The 18708-nt window shown below is 42.1% G+C and overlaps 1 protein-coding gene across 1 annotated transcript in view; it reads right to left on the reverse strand.

Moving 5' to 3' along the window:
• Nucleotides 1-15950, reverse strand: part of ADTRP (androgen-dependent TFPI-regulating protein) — a 70736-nt gene extending 54786 nt beyond the window's left edge. Inside the window, exons 1-3 of the mRNA XM_004694741.2 lie at nt 15798-15950; nt 4150-4284; nt 2589-2690 (exon numbers count right to left, since the gene is read on the reverse strand). Coding sequence (XP_004694798.2) covers nt 2589-2690; nt 4150-4284; nt 15798-15950 — 390 coding nt within the window. The remainder of the gene's footprint in view (nt 1-2588; nt 2691-4149; nt 4285-15797) is intronic.
• Between the last annotated feature and the right edge of the window lie 2758 nt (nt 15951-18708).

Genomic DNA, 18708 nt, shown 5'->3' on the forward strand with positions numbered 1-18708 from the left:
GGGAAGATCTTTTGAGAGAAGCATGATGCAGGCTATGTACAGCAACCAATTGTATATTGTAGGAGAGTACAAGTCCCTTTAAGAGCTGGGTCAGCCCCACACGGACAAAATGCCCAGCCTGACGGCTGACATCACTCTACTACTACCATGGTTTGGTCCCAGTATTTGCTCCTTGGGTTATTACTGAAGACATTGTCAGAGTGGGAAAAGTGCTAACAGTTTGACCTTGCAGTAACCATTTCTATATTTGTTCAAACTGGTATTTTAGAGGTTAGCAGAGAGTCCCTTAAGGCAGTAGAATAGAAGGATGTAATAACACAGAAACCATTCAGGGTATGGGATAGCGTCTGAGGAAGGGGTGAGAGGCAGCACTGCCATGATCTGAAGAAGCAGCACTGATGCTTGGGGGTAGACACCCAATATTGGTTTTGCTAATGCCAACATTATCCCTAGAAATTGCTCTGTTAGGAGTTTCTCCAATTAAATGAAGATTCCAGAAACACATGGAATCTGGATCTGAGCTACTATAGGCTGCCTCCTTTTCTCTACTTGTTGCCACTGTCCCACTTCCCTCGGCCCTACCCCGGGCACAGATTCAGGTTCCTTGGTTGACCAAGGGCCAACCAGCCAGGTCCACAGAAACCCACAACTTGTAAAGCTTTAGGTATTTTAGTATCTCTGTTGTACAGTATCTACCTTGTTAATTAGCTCTTGAAAACAATGTACTTTTTTATTTTAGTAATATCTACTCAATCAGTTGTCCCAAATCACTACATTTTTCTTAAATTGAGTTGTGATTTATCAGCATACAGATGGAGATCTGGGATATTTTAAAAAGTGAGACTTCTCACTTTGCTATGATAATCAAGCAAAGTGACATCCTTTTGATTGACTGATGAATTATGAAACCAGATCAAGCCACAAGTTCTGTATTTATTGTAGCAAAAGCAATAAAAAGTGAGTTAACCTTCGATTTAAATCTTGACTGTTCCATTTTGAACTCAGTGGCCCCCCAAAAATCACTTCACCTCCCTGCTATATATATATGTATGTACATACACACACACATACGGGATGTAAAAATCAGGATGATAGTCATTATCTAAAGAAGCCCATGTGAACTAACCACACACATTTAGGGAACATGCATTTTATCGTATAAAGTGTCATTATAAAAAACAGGACTGGCCCTCCCTAGTGGCTCAGGGATTTGGAGCATAACACTGCAATCTGGCCATAGCTGCTTCTGTGCGAGTTCAATCCCCAGCCCCAGAGGTGACCACATGGACCAGGAAACCTCTCCTGACCCACCTGCTTCTCCCCTCAGTAGTGCACTTCTTCAAACTGCCTGTTCTGCTCCCCACTCTGACTCTGGTGAATCCTCTCACCGCCCCTACACCTCTGGCCTGTACCCTAGTTCTGTATGCATAAATACATAAATCTTTAAAAATAAACAAACAAACAAACAGGACTATTCTCCACACATGTCTAATGTTAATGAGAAACTGCAAAAATGTAGATGTGGTAGGAGGAATCCCTTACAGGTAGGACTTGTCTAATATATAGCTTTTAGTCCTGAACTATAAATTAGATCAGAGTTTAGGTATTTGAGCTGAGTAATTATTAGTATCTCGCTGAGCACATATCTGAAGTGAATGTACATTTTTGCTTGGGGTGTGACATACCTGAATGGGTAGAGTGAGTGGATTAAGATACTTCCTAAAATCGGTGACCATGTGAGCTGTTAATAATGGAAAGATTGGCCACTGATCTGGACTTAAGGAGACTTGGTATTCTACTCTCTTAGCTTTTTCCTTGATTCTAAAATGTCATTTGCTTCACAGACTCTGAAACCTCCTTAAGAACTCCTGACTAACCTTGAATACATTGGTAAATGCTGAGAAACTGCTTAAGGAGGTTTATTGCATGTGTGTCACGCCACAGACTCAGACCCCCAATCCCACCTTCTATCACAGACCCAGACCCCCTTCTCCAGCTCAGCTTGTCTGGGTCACCTACTGGCATTCATAATACCAGTTGCCTGAATATCTCAGAACATGCTCTGTTTACTATTCAGCGCCTCAGAAAATAAATGCTGGAATAGCACATCCAGTGGGAATGTATTCATAGAAATGTAAATTACTTATGATAAATAGTATTGATTGAGCATTAACTAAGATGCTGCTGATTCTGAGCAGTATATTCTTTGACATTGGTGTGGATTCTTAAAGCTTTCTTAATCCATTCCGAGATTCGAGTTTTCCTGAAGTCTTGTCTCTTTCAGGATTACAACTGCCTGCAATTCTCTTGTCCTTGTTGGTTGTACGTGTTTCCAGTGACTTCACAAGCAACTCGGCGAAGAGTCTCACCTGCACATCCCCTTTGCTCTTAGTAACTCCAATCATAGTACCAATTTTGTTCCTTTCATATTCTCATTGTGCTTGTTAAATAAATAGGGATGGGATGAAGAGATTAGGAGTACAGGATTTGGGGAGTTGAGAAGTTTGGTAAAATAAATAAAGCACTTTGGAGTTCTTCATGCAGAAGCGATTGGCTTTCTATATTCACCCAATAGCGCCCTCACTCACCATTGCATGATTCAGCCAGACTGGAAAGAGGTCATCTAAGGTCTTTGGGTAAACAAGTTCTCGATTGTAGAGAAAGAGAGTCCAGAATGACAAAAATACAAACTGGAAATCAAATGCAAAAATAGCATCAGTAGGTTTGCTTTCAATTAAAATGTTCTAAGACAAGCAAGAAAGCATAACAAAGAAAAACTAGATACTACTTTTAAAGATATCTTACATATATTTTATAGAGATACAGAAATGTCACATGAAGGAAAAAAACAATGCTTTCGTTGACTTACTATATCTACCTTCTCTGGGTTTTCTCGAGAGTTAGGGATCAATTATTTGACATCATGACAGGGACTGAGGTTGTGGATAAACAGGATTCACAGACCATTAAGTCATTTCATTTTAACTGATTACTTCTCTCTTTTCTAGAAAACTTGTCTCAGGAGTGCTGAAAGCCCCACACGGAATGACTTTAGCGTTACACTGCCCTTGCTGCTTTCTCAAAAGGCACAGCTAGAGAAAGCAGGAAGGCTGGAAGAGAAAAGTGACAAGTCCTCAAAGTAAGTTACAAGCTAGTTAACTGAGAGTGGGATCCCTCCTTCATTCAGAACTTTGGGTTGATCCCCACTCTCTTGTGCCTCTTGGCAATTTTGTCAAAGCATCTGTCCTCTATTATATAAAGTCATGGACTGATGGAAAACAAACTACAATTCTTTCAACCTTTGTAAATTTCACAGACTCAATTTCTAAGCCCTAAAAAAAGAAGAAGAAGAAGAAGAAGAAACTGTATTGTTATAACAAAAAAAAAGAAAAAAGAAAAAAAAATGCCTTGGCTTTTGGAAGAATTTTTCATTTAAGTTTGAAACCTCAGTACTAGGACAAGCAGAACTGAGACAGTAGATCGATAGGTCCTCTTGGTAGCTGTTGTGCTTGATCTCACATTGTTCCTATTCTAATGAGTGAAAATATGACCATTGCCATTAAAATATGGATAGTAACAAAGCTTACTGTGTTTGCATTTATCTTGCAGCTTCCCATGGTCCATTTATTTAATAAAACAGGTTACTCCATGTGCACCCCACACAGGTATTTGAATCTCTCTCTCCCCTCCTTCTCTCCTCAGTTGTGTTTTCCATGTGCCAACTTTGATGAAGAGTCTCATACCTTCTTTGTTTTATGGTTTCCATTTACAGAAGTATCATACACTTATTGTAGCAAGAGAAACAGAATTGCAGAGGGAAGAAATCTCTCTCTCCTGCAACTTTCATCCATCACCCTGTTGGAAACAAGGCTATCTTATCTAACTGTACTTTGATTAAGAAAGACCTTTTAATCTTCCTTAATAGACAGCAATGAAGATCTTATGTCAAATAATCACAAAAGCTAATGATAAGTCTAGTTACTAATGTGCCCTATTTTCTGAGGACTCCGACCTGTGGAACATCCTCCCACAGGACATTTATGCAGATGATTACTCTGGCTGACCAACTGGGCTCCCACACAGCCCTGGCCCCAGAAGTGTCCATTCCCATGGGCATGTGCACCATGTTACACACATCTCTGTACTTACTGTGGAGATTGGGAAAGCCAATGTGGTGAAAAGCAGGTCTCTCATGGTAGTAAGGAACTTTATGTCTTTTTTCCCTTTAATTCTTTTCAGCACATCTTCCAGGCAGGCAACCCCATAGAAAATGGCCTGCAATAACTAAATTCATTACAACAAATGAGGGCATTTTCATTTGCTTTAATTAATACATTCCTCACTGACGTAAAGCGCTATCCCTCTGGGAGCAGTGTTGATGTGAGAAGGAGGGGACTATTCGCTGTTTTGGTTGGGAGCCAACTGGGGGGGCTAGTCAACCCGCCACTGAGCCCTGACCTTGCTAGCTGAAACTGATTGAGTAAAGTCGTTTAGGGGATAATAATGTGTACAGTATTTAGTGTAATGGACTTGAGCTAAAATGGAAACAAAATAAAGAGTCAGCTTAAAAGGAGAGTGTAATGAGATAGGTACCTTGACAGCATGGTGGTGAAGAAAAATCAAATAAATAGCACAAGGGCGAACAAAGTGCCAGACATATGGTTGGACATGTTTTGGTCTCTTCCTAGGAAGAAAAATTAAGAAAAATGCCTAGTGCTGCAGCCTTGTTAGAGGAGCCAGACCCAGGGTCAGGAACACCATGAAGGAGCTCTCCTGAGAGTGAAGCACAATATGGTGTCTTGCTTATTTGGAGGGGAAACCAGGATGCTCTCCTCGAGAAAAGGGGACTGTCAAAAGACCTTCCAAGGGAATTTGGGAGCATGGATTAAATCCACAAGATTATAGAAAGCCACAGACTCTGGTGAATTCCCTGAACCAGGCAAGAGAAGTTAGGTCTAGAGTTCAAAGAGCAAAGGCCAGGTAACTGTACTTAAAGATTCAAGCAAATACCTGGCTTCTGACTGAGGTCTGGGGGCGGGGCAGGGACAGCCATGCTGAGTTATGTCACCTTTGAGTTATGTTTGTATAAAATCCTATCTTCTTCCTCAAAAGGTCTGGATTGGTACAAAGGGGTGGTCAGTTGCTCTGTGCTGAGAGCTTGCATCAGGAAGATTCCAGAACCAGGAAGTAGCTCATAAAAGGATAGAGTTGGTTGTTGGGAAAACACCTGAGATCTGAAGTCTAGGGAAGTTCTAAAATAGCAGTAAGAATTTTTTTTTTTTAAAAAAAGATGTATTTATGCATACAAGAACTGGGGAACAGGCTACAGGTGTGGGGAATGAGAGGATTCACCAGACACAGAATGGGGAGCAGAACAGGCAGACCCACTGAAATGCACTGCTGAGGGAGCAGTGGGGGAGACAGAAGAGGCCTGCTGTGCCATGTGGGTCACCCCCTGGGCAGGAGACCTAACCAAAGCTGCAGTGGCTACAGAGAGCTTCATAGTACTGTGCTTTAATCGATTGGGTCACTAGGGCAACTTTACCCTCTAGTAAAGTTCTAAAAGATGTGGCCTCTTGCCACTGCCCGACCTGTAGGAGCAAGCAGGAGAGGGCACAAAGGTGGCTAAGTCAGACTGGCAACAGTCTCAGGTATGTCCTAGACCAGCAGCCCCAGCTGTCAGAAATAGAGGATCCTAACCTCCTAAACTTCAGGGTCAAAATTTCTGGAGGTGGGACTCCATAACCTGTTTTCAACAAACTCCAGGTTTTAGAATCACTGGTTTAGACAGATATTTATCACATAGAAGTCCACCTGATTACTCAAAAATTAGGCTAGCTGATTTTACTGGCCACTTGTGATATGCCAGCCAATGATATAAGTGTGTAATGTCTCATAACAATCTTACGAACTAAATTCTACTATTATGTACAATTACCTATTTATAGTTAGGAAACTGAGGCATAAAGAGATGAACAAACATACCTACATCCCTAATCTTATGACTGGAAAATGTCAAGGTCAGGATTTGAAGCCAAAGTGTGGTTCTTCAGTCAGACTTAAAAAAAAAAAAAAAAGTCTGAGATTTCTAGGACCAGTTCAAACAAAACTTTGTGGGAGGTCAGAAGAGAAATATCTCCAGTTGGAAGACTTCAAAAAGTATTGCTGACTGTTTTCCAGCCCTAGAAGTCTAGTCATGGGTCTAGTATTGTGGCCTACATCTCAGGATTTTGAAAATTGTCTCAAGTGATTCAACTCTGGGCAGCCAAGGTGAGAACAACTTGCTTAGAGGAACTTGCATTTGAAATGCAGACCTGGACTCTCAAGAGAAGTGGGGTTTGGCAGTCCAGGGGGTGAAACTTCCTGGTGGGGATGAGTTTGCTGGAGAGAGAGAGGAGGCGAGAAGTGGGAAGCAACTACTGGAGAAATGTTCTCGTCTTAAGAACAAGGGCTGTAAAGGGACAGCAAAGGTACAAAGAATGACTGAGTGGCAGAAAACCGGGAGTGGATCAACTTCCCATGGTCCCTGGGCAGAAGGAATTTTCCAGCCAGAAGGGGACACTCCAGGAAGGGCAGGTCCACAGTTTTAATTACCACCCAGAGGCTGCTATTCTAAAACTGGTCATTTGCTTTTGATATTCACTGCCTAAGGGCTCTAGAATTTGGAGTCATCTGCACATGGATATTAGAACACGCCTAGTCCACCCTGCCCCCAGCAGCGCTCACCTCTCCCCTGGTTTCACTTCCACTGTTCAGACCTCAGCAAGCAGCTGCTTTAGTTAGTAAGGGAAGGCTTGGGGCCTGGGCCTGGTGAGGAGGCTGCACTGTTCTATCAACACAGCGATTAATTAGGCACTGAACACTGAGAGTCTGCCAAGTTTTCCCTCTTTGAGGAGAGGACATCTCCACCCAGCATGTGAAGTCCATGTGACGCCTTCCTTAGCAAGTGCTACTACAGTCATCATGAGTCAAGCTTGGCCTGACTTTTTCTTGCCTTTCCAGTCACAGAATATGAAAGTTGGACTGGGGAAAAGAACACATTACTCACAGCTTCTGTGGGATCTTTTTCATCAATAAAAGTTTGCTCCACGCTGTGCACTTGCCAATCACATTCCTCCCTCTGACCCCAACCCCCAAGTTATTTCACAGACATATGCCACTTGTAAAGACGCCCACTCCTGTGTACAAGGCAGTTTTGTCTCCACTGATCTTAATCCACACCGACACTCCCTTATCTTTATCAATAAGGAGGATTTCTGAAGCCTCCCACTTCTGGTGCTTCAGCAAGGAGGAACCAGGGGTTTTCCAGTAGAAATAAATAGGCAGGAAGTGAGGTAGAGGAGCACCACACAGCAGGGCTGGAAGGCAAGGGACAAGGAGGTGTTGTGAGCTCACTCGATGGCGTGCCCCTCCCCCGACACCTCAAAGACAGGCTTGGATTAGTTTGCTGAACCTGACAAAGACCTGTTCATTCTCTAACAACAGTACGATGAAATATTTGTAAAATATGGACACAAAGAACAGTCGAGGGAGAGGATGATGGCTGTTACGGATTGCGCTGTGTCCACTCCCAATTAATACACTGATGTTACAACCCTCAGTACTTCAGAGTATTTGGAATAGAGCCTCAAAAGGGGTCATCAAGTTGAAATGAGGTCATAAGTTTGGCCCTAATTTAATATCACTGATACACGTATAAAAAGAGGTTAGGACACAGGAAATAGAGAGACAGGTTGCCATGTGCAGTCACAGGGGTAATATGATTAAATGAGAAGAAAAGACCTGATCTCAGGGAAAGAACTGGTCTTATACCGTACTAGGGGGCTCCCCAGGAAAAGGGGAGGTTCCAAGTTCCCTGCCCCACCCAGAGGCAGGTGGGGCAGAGCAGGGAGGAGAAGAATCTGGAGAGGGGGTTGAGGAGGAAGGAAGTAGGAGAGGAGCCAAAAGGAGACCTGAGAGGGCACATGGAGCAGAGACAGGTGAAGAAACTACACTTGCTTCTTGGTCCCGGTCTGGGTGAAACAGATGTGGGTGAGAGACTCATGGGGAGGTGACTATGGCAGCAAATATCTTGATTTTGATGTTCTTTTCCTCCCAGACCTGTCTGGCCAGTTCTGACCCTTTTCTATGGGTCCCCACCAGAAGGTGCTTTAGGTGGGACTTGAGGCCTTGATTTGGGCCAGTCCCGTTTGGGTGGACTTTTGCCCACGAGGGGATGTGTGACTCTGGGTGTTAGATTTAGAAACTCTATTTGTCTATTTGTATTGCACACTCATTGCATTAAAGTTCTTTTCTTTAAAGGTCTTATATGTTGTGTCTTGATGCGGCGGATGGCAGAACCTATTTAGAGTGGGTATGTTTGGGGATTCAGGGGTGCCACCCTCTCTCTCTGCCTTGTAGCAGTACTTCTAGCCTCCAGAACTGTGAGGAAAGAATTCTGCTGTCTAAGTCAGCCATTCTGCAGTCCTGGTGAGGGCAGCCTTAGCAAAGTAACATCATGGCGCTTAACAGATGGTCTTTAAGAACTATAAAATAAAACTATTATCATTTACATTTCTCAACTATTTTGGCTGTTTCTGAAAAGCAGAGTGAAAGGTATCTTCCTGGTCAAGGTTTACTGGAGAGTTGCTGCTCTCTGATTTGTCTTTTCTGTCAGTTCACCTTTGATTCTGTTTGTTCTACATCATTTCCTGAAATGCTGCTGATCTCAGTTTGTTAGTGATTTCTCATTTTTGTTGCTAACTGACAAATGGGAGAGCTGAATTTATATTTTTTTATGAGTTGAGCAATTTTTAAAACTAAGCTAAAGTATATTTAATTTTTACATTCATGTGTCTTCACAAAATTCACAAAAACCTTCAATTATGGAAATTTAGCCTTTCTAAGTCATCAAGTTTGTTTCTTGCCTTTAAGCTTGAACCCTCTTAAACTATCACAGGAATTGAGAATTTCTTCTATTTAAATAATAACTCCAGAGAGGGAGATGCTACACTTTCCTGGACAGGATACCTTAACTCTTATTGAATGAACAGGTAAGCCACAGCCCAAAGCTAACTTGATGTTTGACTTGGATGGTCTTAGGTCTTTTAAAACGATTCAGATTCTTGCAATGGGAGACACTTCTATAGTAAAAAAAAACAAACAATAGAGACTAACATGATGAATGTTTATATGATCACGATGGCAAGGATGGTAGTGAAATTCTGTCAAATGTTCCTGTATTTATAAGTAATATACTATTTTGACCATCATGTATATATGCATTCAACTTAAGAAACTGAGATAAAGGAGTGAGAAAAAACACAAAGATGTTATATGAAGAACACAAGTTGGAATGGTAAAACAAAAAGGTGAAGACATCAAGAACATTGAAGGACAAATTAAATAAGGCTTACCCACAAAATGAGGGAGAGTGCAGTGGACTATGGTGGAGGATTGTGGGAGTGTTGGTGGCAGGTGTAGTGTGTTAACAACACCCGAAGGGGGTGATCCTATACCTCTAAGTCACATACAGTGTTGTTGACTAATGTTACCATATATTTTTTTAAAGATTTATTTATTTATTCATACAGAACTGGGGTACAGGCCAGAGATGTGGAGGGTGAGAAGATTCATCAGAGACAGATCGGGGAGCAGAACAGGCAGATCGATGAAGTACACTGCTGAGGGGAGCAGCGGGCGGGTCAGGAGAGGTCTGCCGCGCCATGTGGTCACCTCCGGAGCAGGCGGGGATCGAACTCATGCGGAAGTGGCTTTAGTTACTTAGTGCTGCGCTTTAACCCGCTGCGCCACCAGGGAGGGCCAATGTTACCATATTTTTAAAAAGAAAGAAAGAAAAGCAGGAGCTAATGCTTAGCTAGTGTTGCTCAGCTCACTCGCTAGGTGCCCAGAGGACAGTGGGGTGCAGTATCTTATATGACAGACAGAGCACCCTAGAAAGTGATCCTCACTAGTTAGAATAATCGGTGGTCATTTATTCATGCAATCAGCATGCAAGGAGTATCTGTTAATTGCCAGAACTAGTATATGGGCCAGGGCAGACTGGATGTTAATGCATATTCGTTAGGAAGAAGAAAGAAAGGTGGAGTGAGAGGAGGAGAGGAGGAGGGGAAACTTCCACTATATGTTTACTATATTAAATATGTAGGTCAGGTTCTTTGGGAAATGGAATCTGAGATTCTGAGCGCAGCCTGCAAAGCGCTCGCTGAGGAGTGCTGTAGAGCATCTGTGCGTGGGAGCGGGAGCCGGACTGAGCAGCTACGGGCATTGTGGTGATGGGCAACAAACATCTGTTCCCCGGAAGGGCTCTGGCCCTCCAGAGCTGTCCAGAAACTGGGCTTTTATAGCACAAGTCAACCAATCATTGGCTGCAGCAATCCCAGGGGGTCCTAAACCTGGTAGAGGCAGCTCCTTTACATGGAGGGCAGATCTGGAACAAGAGCTTCGTCACGTTCCTTCTTCCAGCCCTGGGGAGGTGAGGGTGCCCACCACATTTGAGGAAGTTGAGGCACAGAGAAGACAAGGAGCTCACTGAAGATCAAGCAGGGCCGGCATCCTCACCTCGGCAGCCCGGCTCCAGAAACTAGGTCGTGAATCACTTTCTGCTGTCAACTCTGTATTGTGTATAAAGAAGCTACTAAAGTGCTATTGTGGTTGCCCAATAAATTACAGCTATTTTATTTTGGACTCTGTTGGTGACTATTCCCTTTCATCAACCCTCATCCTCTTATATAGCTGGCAGCTAAAAATAGTGGTCTTTGAGCATTTTTTAAGGGATAGACAAGTGTACTTCTGACTCTATTGAGCTTGAATCCCACAGGTGAATATAGTAAACTAATGATGGAAAGTAAAGGTTGTCCCCACAAGTATTAGAATGAGTGTTGTAGGACCTCCCTGGTGGCATAGGGGTTAAATCTCAGTGCTGTTACCGAGATGATCTGAGTTGGATCCCCGGCCCGGGAGCTGACCCACATGGCGCAGCAGACCTCTCCTGTCTCACCCACTGATCCCCCTCAGCAGTGTATTTCAGTAGATCTGCCTGTTCTGCTCCCCACTCCATCTCTGGGAAATCCTCTCACCCTCACCCCCCCCATTTCCATACCTCTGGCCTGCACCCCAGTTCTTGTATGCATAAATTAATACAAATAAATCTTTTTTAAAAAGAAAGAATGTGTGCTGTGACGCCAAGCTGTCCCTATCTCCTCACTGTTCACAGGGTGCCTTGGGGTTTGGACCCACAGACTGTCTTCCAAGATTTATTTTCCTTGGCCCCAAGACCTCAGATCAGATCACTGTTGTGATTAGGAGAGCTGGAGGAGAATGGGGCCGGAGCTGCTTTGTGCTTGTAACTGTATGGAGAATGGAGGGAACAGTCATTCCTCTGTTGATGAGGGGAGTTGGGGAGAATGGGAGAGGTGCCCAGAATGTCTCCTGGTTAGTCCAGTGATGTGGCACCACCTCTAACAATGTTTCAGAAGGAAGTTTATTTTCATAAAGGAGAAAATCCAGCAAAGTATTTTAACTTTGCAAGCCAAATTAGAGCAGAACATTTCCTCCATCTCCCCACCCAATCCAGGGTGCAGTTACTGGGGTCAGGAACAGACTTGGGGGCAGCAGAGTATATGGTGAAGAGGAGACCCACACAGGATGGCTGAGGGCACAGCACTGCCTCCACTTCACGTCCAGTTTCTGGAGGTTTCCCCATGCAGTACCACAGGCTGTCTCTGCCTGAGACTGCTAAGGGCTTCTCAGGGCTGAGGGATCCCCTGGATGAATCTAACAGGGAATAACCTGCCTCTACCCTGGCCCTTCTCTAGCTGGGCAGAGAATATACACAGCTGGTGGAGGGGGTGAGTAGGCTCAGGTAGCAAACAATGAGGGTGGTGCTTGGCATGTACCTTGATCTATCACACGCCCACATGGTACTCAGTGGTGACATCCTGGTAAATGTCCCCCCTTCTCTCCACCATCTCCATTCAGAAGTGATGACTAGAAGCTCACTGTTTGTTTGTTTTTTTTTTTTTTCTCTTTCCATTATCTACTTCTTATACCATTCCTAGAGCTTCAGGCATACCAGGTCAATTACCCCTCTGAGTGATTATGCCTTACCTTTATTCCTATTTGGTGAATGTGGAAATGAATTCTTAGCCCAGGGTCCTAGAGCCATTACTGGAGGAACTGAGGTGCCATTCCAGAGAGTATAGTCCTAGAGCTCATATTTTTAAACTACTAGACAGACTGCCTCTCCCTCCTAACAGAAAATTCATTGCTTCCTCCCTGGGGTCAGTTTCCTCCTCCCTTAGGCAAAAAATTTTCATCTCTCTCTTAGTCACCTAGCAGGAATTAGTCATCATGACCAGTTCTCAATGACAGATCTCCCTCCCTGCCAAGCCCCAGACATCCCACCTCCTACCTCTGCCACCAGACCCACCTACCTTCCTTTTGAATGTCCTGGTTAGCTTCAGGAGGAAATGGGACATGCTCAGAATGCTGACTTATGCTAAGGCAGATTTTGCTCTTAAAATGAGACATAACTGATATTATGAAATGAAAGCTATTTAAGAGGAGAAGTGTGAATTTCCCGGAAAGCAGGGTGAAGTACTGACTTCAACAACTTACTTAAAAATGAAAGTGTTTTATATATAAAGTATGAGGTTCCTATGACTCTACAAACACAACTATTATCTAATTAATCATGAGTCGACTTAACCTCATCAAGAAACAATCATTAATCAGCCCATGAGACCTCAAGAGCCAGAAAATTTAACACCCAGCATTTCATATTAATTAACTATTTGAGTTCTATCCTTAAATTGATCTTCTGAACACATTCAACCCATCTTTGCCAATGGGGAAGCATCTCATTAGGTCATACTTTCAAATGACACTCACCAGTGTAGAAAGGAAATAACCACAGGGAAGCCCCTTCGACTCATTTTCAAGGGCCAAAAATGTCAGTTTATGTCAGGAATGCAGAAAAAGTTGAGGTCAAGTCTAGTCAATGTACTAAGTCACCCCATATTTATTGTGGGAATCGTCTGCACTGTTGTACAAATACAATGTAGACTGGGAGAACTTTAGAGCTAGCAAGGATCTTGAAGACAAAATACTTTGGGTCCATTTAAAATTTAATTAGAACATTAAGATTCACATGTGGATGCCAATTAGAAAACAATATTGCACATAAACAAGAAAAGAGACTGAGAGGTGCTATAGAAACTCAAGGAAAGAAATGACAGATTTTAGCTAGTCAGCAGAGATTTTAAGGAGATTTTAGGTGATCTACGAAAACAATAAAATAATGGAGGGGCAGGTAGACCTTTCATTTGAGGAGAGCATGAAAGTGTACAGAGCAATGACATCAAGAGGTCTGGAGATCAATACACTGGAGAAGACACAGGGCTTTTTTAGAAGAGAGCAGTCTTGGTAGCATGAGGGGCCTGAAAGCTGGTAGGCAGATGAGCTTTTAGGTTAGGAGTTGGAATTGTTTTTATAAGTTAGGATGATGAGGCCATAGTTTCTCAAGTATGCTTTTCAAGTTGAGTCATGACATTGGGAACAAATTTGAACCAAACATCATGGTTTGAGAAAATTATCTAGAATCTGAATGGGTAGATGCATAGATAAATAATGAGAGGGCGGGCCCTCCCTGATGGCACAGCGGGTTAAAGCACAGCACTGAGAGGCTAAAGCCACTTTGCATGAGTTCAATTCCCGCCTGCCCCGGAGGTGACCACATGGCATGGCAGACCTCTCCTGACCTGCCTGCTGCTCTTCTCAGCAGTGTACTTCATCAGTCCGCCTGTTCTGCTCCCCACTCTGTCTCTGATGAAGCCTCTCACCACCCCTGAGCCTCTGGCCTGTACCCCAGTTCTGTATGCACAAATAAATAAATCTTAAAAAATAAAAATAAAATAATGAGAGCAATGATGAGATGATTCGTTCATCCTGTATAAGTTAGTGAAAGGGACATTAGACCAGGGAAGAGAGGTGAATTGAGCAAACAGAAGAACATAGGATTTGGTGACTCATCAGTCAGGAAAGCAAAAAAGAAGATTAATAGTAGGAAACGATAGTATCTTTGTCAAGATAAGTATCTTTTTCCATTTTTGGAAAAATGAGGGCTTTGGGGCATATAACTAATCTAGCACAAACTGGGGAGCTGTTTTTGTGGGAGTAGGTGATAAATATGTTCTATGTTTAGTGTGATGTAGGTCTTGCATATTGGAGTTTGACTATGGCTAGAACATCAGTCCTGGCTATAAGTACTTATGAGTACAGTTGACAATTTTTTATATAAAGTCCATAGATACAGGCAGTTGAGATTTTTACTGAATTACTCTGGTTTCACAAAACCATATTTTGTTGTTTGGGGGACTGGTTTACGGCTCAAAAATTTCAAAATCAAATTTCAGCAAATGACCAGAGAGGAAGAAATAGAACCACTGGTCTCCTTTGATTTTGACATCTCTGTTTCCTCTCCATTCATTTCAGTCCTTTATATTATTTTTTTGACTCTACATAACCTCTACATAAAATATATATATTATTCCAGAGGGTTGAAATATTCTGTTCTGTTTCTAAAATCAGCTATTTATGAGACTCAACGTTTTTGTTTAAAAGGTCAAGCATTAATTAGCATTAACAGTACAAAGGATGTACCATTTTCAGTCTTGCCCAAAGCGTTTTTATAAACTGTTTTTCTCTCATTTAGTCACACTTCATTCATTGATCAGAATGTGGTCAGCTAGGCTGGAAAGACAAGCAATCAAGTCAGATGATTGGCTTTTAAATAGTTGGAAAATGTGAAATTTATCATTGTGTTGAGAGATTTGTCCTTTAAGATGAGCCTGAGCCTATAAAAATTGAAGTGGGATCTGAACACAGCAAAAATGTGTTTGCTTTTCTTAGATAAATCTGTTAGTCTGTGTGTGCTGTAAAATGGCATTATCCCTCCACTGGAAATTGCACTTCCTACACCACATACGCTGCTCTGCCTTCCTCACAGACTTCCCCCAGCAAAGTTCAAAATCTCTCCTGCTTTTCCATTGGTCCCATAGTAAAATCAGTAATTCACTCCCCATTTGGGCTCACCTGAGAAGAGCTCCAAGATAAGATTCTGTTCAAAAGATCACTTAACAATTAACCAGCACAGATAATTTCAGATTAGATTTCTTAGAGGAAATCAAAAGTAGAGAAAAGCCAAAATTCACAAGCACTGAATAGAAAGAATGAAAAAGGAAGACAAATAAGTTGTGTATTTTATAAAAGCCAAAGGTGATATGTGTAACAAACACTCATACGATATCACGGCATAAATTAATCAGGTTAACACTAAGCCCCACTCCTGGCCCAGCAGGTGGTTTGGGAGACTGGAACAGATAAAGGGATGGATCAGGTTGCCTTGGGAACAAGGCCATAAAAGGGAGCACAGTGACCAGAAAAACCAGCTCAGCACCAGGAAGCGGAAGCAGGGGCCAGAATATGTTTTCTGTGTCAGAGGCTAGTACCAGAGACCAGGCATCCCAGCAATTAACTGGTGCCCCATGTTAGAAAGCCTGAGGAAACAGTGTCAAAGAGAGCCTCAAATCCCCCTTCACGCACAGATTTCTACCTTCTTGCCTGCTATTCCCTTCTGCTGTGTATGTCAATAAATCCGCCTGTTCTCTCCTCCACTCTGTCTCTGGTGAATCCTTTCACCTGCTGCCCTCCCCACTCCCATGCCTCCACCTCACTCCAACCTTCTCCCCACATGTAAGACAAATAGATTGCTACATGTCATGGCCTTAGAGACTTACCAGATTAAGGAAGGTCAAGTACTTCCACTGTCCACCATTTACAAAGATTTTTAATTTCTTCGGATCTTCTGCTTGTATTGAGATGTAATGATTGAGGAAAACATACCAACTTAGCACAAGGAAGTGGTATATGCACGTAGACGCCTTTGTCATGGCTGGCTGTGATCCGGGAACAGAGAGGATCTGGAGGAGCTTCCCTCTGGTTCCTGCTGATCCCTGTGGCAGGCCTGAGAGGGCGAACACCCACCTCTGGGACAGAGAATTCCAACACTGATGAATTGAATGGCTTTTCTTATAGGCTTTATCCCTGAAAAACTTAAGAAAGAGGATTATTGTTAGTTTTCTGATGACTTCATTCAGATAACAGCAGGTAATCTGCAGTGTTGCTTACGTTTACATATTTCCACTTTGAAGGAGGCAGAGAGCAAAGCAAGAGCTACACTTGTACTCTTTGACAGGGGTGGGGCAAGTGGCCTTATCATGAAATACCATAAAGTAATAGCCGTTGAAACTATCTTCTCTTTCCTTACCTTTTCATTCAAGCAGAGTAAGGAAGTTGCAATAATATCTCCTGAGAGATTAAGGAGCAGCTTGATAGACCAAGAGAAATTGGGGGCATATTTAGGGCACTTCATGCCCTACAGGTAAAGAGAATGGAAAAGTGTGTTGTAATCTTGCTCCTCTGGTCTCTAAAGCCTGATAAAATCTGAAACAAACTTTCGTCCTAAGGGAGAAACCACAAGGGAGTTTCTTTTTCTTTTTCTTTTTTTTTTAGTTCTGTACCTACTCTCTAGAGAATTAAGGGTTACTCAGGACTTTCCCTGACACTCCTGTGCACAGGCACTCCTGTTCTGTGGAAGGGAAGATATATAGAAAGAGGTGTGTGGTCAAATCTCCAACATACCTCAGTTTAGACATTGCTAGAAGAGAGTGAGGGTCTCTGCATTGCCTTGGAGAGTTAAGGCCAGGAAGAGTTTGTGGAATGGGCCCTGCCTCAGGCTCAGCAGAAGGTATCTGAGAGAGAAGTGGAAGTGTGATACCTTGTGACATCATTAGTTTGTTTCCCTGGGCAACAGACTCAGAGCATTCTGAGCAAATCCCAAAGGGACTTGCTCCCAATGCAGTTATCTAAGTCTATACTTGGTGCTGCTTGACAATTTAACCAGGGCTTTTATGTTCTGGGAAAAAGCACTACAGGCTATGGTTAGAAGGCAAAACAAAAACAAATCCTAAGAGCCATTAGACTTCAAACATCAAATAGGTCACAAAACACAACTGTCATGCCTACGTTAATACTGCAAATAAGCAGCTATTCCTTTCACAGACCTTACTGTGTGACAGGCAGTGTTTCAAATGTTTTTCACATACTACCTCATTTAGCACGCTAAGCACAACTATGAAGTAATTGTTATTATTATCTTCATTTTCACTTGGAAACTTAAGTCCAGGCTGCTGAAAGGATACAGACAACAGTGGGAAAAAAACAAAACAAAACAGAGGTGTAGTCTGTACTCTACTCAGTGTTCACTCTGCAACCCTCCAACTCCTTTGCAAAGAAGCAGCATTCACTCTGCAACCCTCCAACTCCTTTGCAATATTTTTCTGTCCCCTGCTGAGCCCCTGTTATACAAGTCTCTCTCATCAGAAAATTGTCTTAGGTAAGGATCAGATAAGTTTTGAAACTTAGTGCATATATGTGTTACTAAGCTATGTCTCTTTAGGAATTTTCACAATACCCATTTTGGTAGATTTAGAGTTTTTAGCACTTTACACAAAAAAATCTGAGCTTAAGTCTGAAGCTGGGTAAGAAGTGAAAACTTATTGGAAAGTAAGGAAAAGACCCAAATATCTGAAATGTATGTGTCTAAACCTTGAAGCTGACATTTTAACACCTGCATTTTTTTTTTGTTATATAGCACCAATGTGTAGAGATAAGGTCACCTATATACATCCATACGTACATACATACATACATGTACAATCATTTTAATTTATTTATAAAATCACAATTAATAATTATAATTTTAGTAAATGATAACTTGGATCACATGCATATAAAGATTTATATATAAAAATATGTAATTCAATATATCTTCTTACAAAATTTCCCACAAAACTGTTGCCTAGAGGAAATTCTATTTTATGACCAAATTTATATCATAAACTGCATTGCTAGTTGAATAACCAGATAAGTTTTCATGATGCACTTTGGCCATCTGTTGCACACTCTGAAGACAGGTTGTGCTTTGAGGAACAATGATGGTGTCCTTATACAGTTTTGCAAATTAATACACACTAATCTATTATTAGCCTGCTTTTCTCCACTCTCCAAGCACTTGGAGGCCTTTTATAGTATCTAAGAGCAGTGGGAGAGAATTATTTACTGGGTTCAAAGAATAAAGGACAGAAATTTAAACTTTTTTGGGCATTGAAATATACTACAAATACAAAATAAGCATATTTTACATATTGATTTCAGCATTATATAGACAAGTTGACTTTTTTTTAAGATTTATTTATTTATTCATACAGAACTGGGGTACAGGCCAGAGATGCAGAGGGTGAGAGGGTTCACCAGGGACAGAGTGGGGAGCAGAACAGGCAGATCAATGAAGTACACTGCTGAGGGGAGCAGTGGGCAGGTCAGGAAAGGTCTGCCACACCATGTGGTCTGACCTTTATTTTATTTTAATGTATTTTAATGTATTTTTTATTTTAATGTGTGTGTGTGTGTATATATATATACACACACCTCTGGGGTAGGCGGGAATCGAACTCATGCGGAAGTGGCTTAAGCTTCTTTGTGCTGTGCTTTAACCCTCTGCGCCACCAGGGAGGGCCCTAGACAACTTGACTTTTATTTATTTATTTTTATTTATTTATTTATTTTTTAAGATTTATTTATTTGTAC

The sequence above is a fragment of the Condylura cristata genome, unplaced genomic scaffold, assembly GCF_000260355.1.
Source record: "Condylura cristata isolate star-nosed mole 26May11 unplaced genomic scaffold, ConCri1.0 scaffold00046, whole genome shotgun sequence".
NCBI classification, from domain to species: Eukaryota; Metazoa; Chordata; class Mammalia; order Eulipotyphla; family Talpidae; genus Condylura; species Condylura cristata.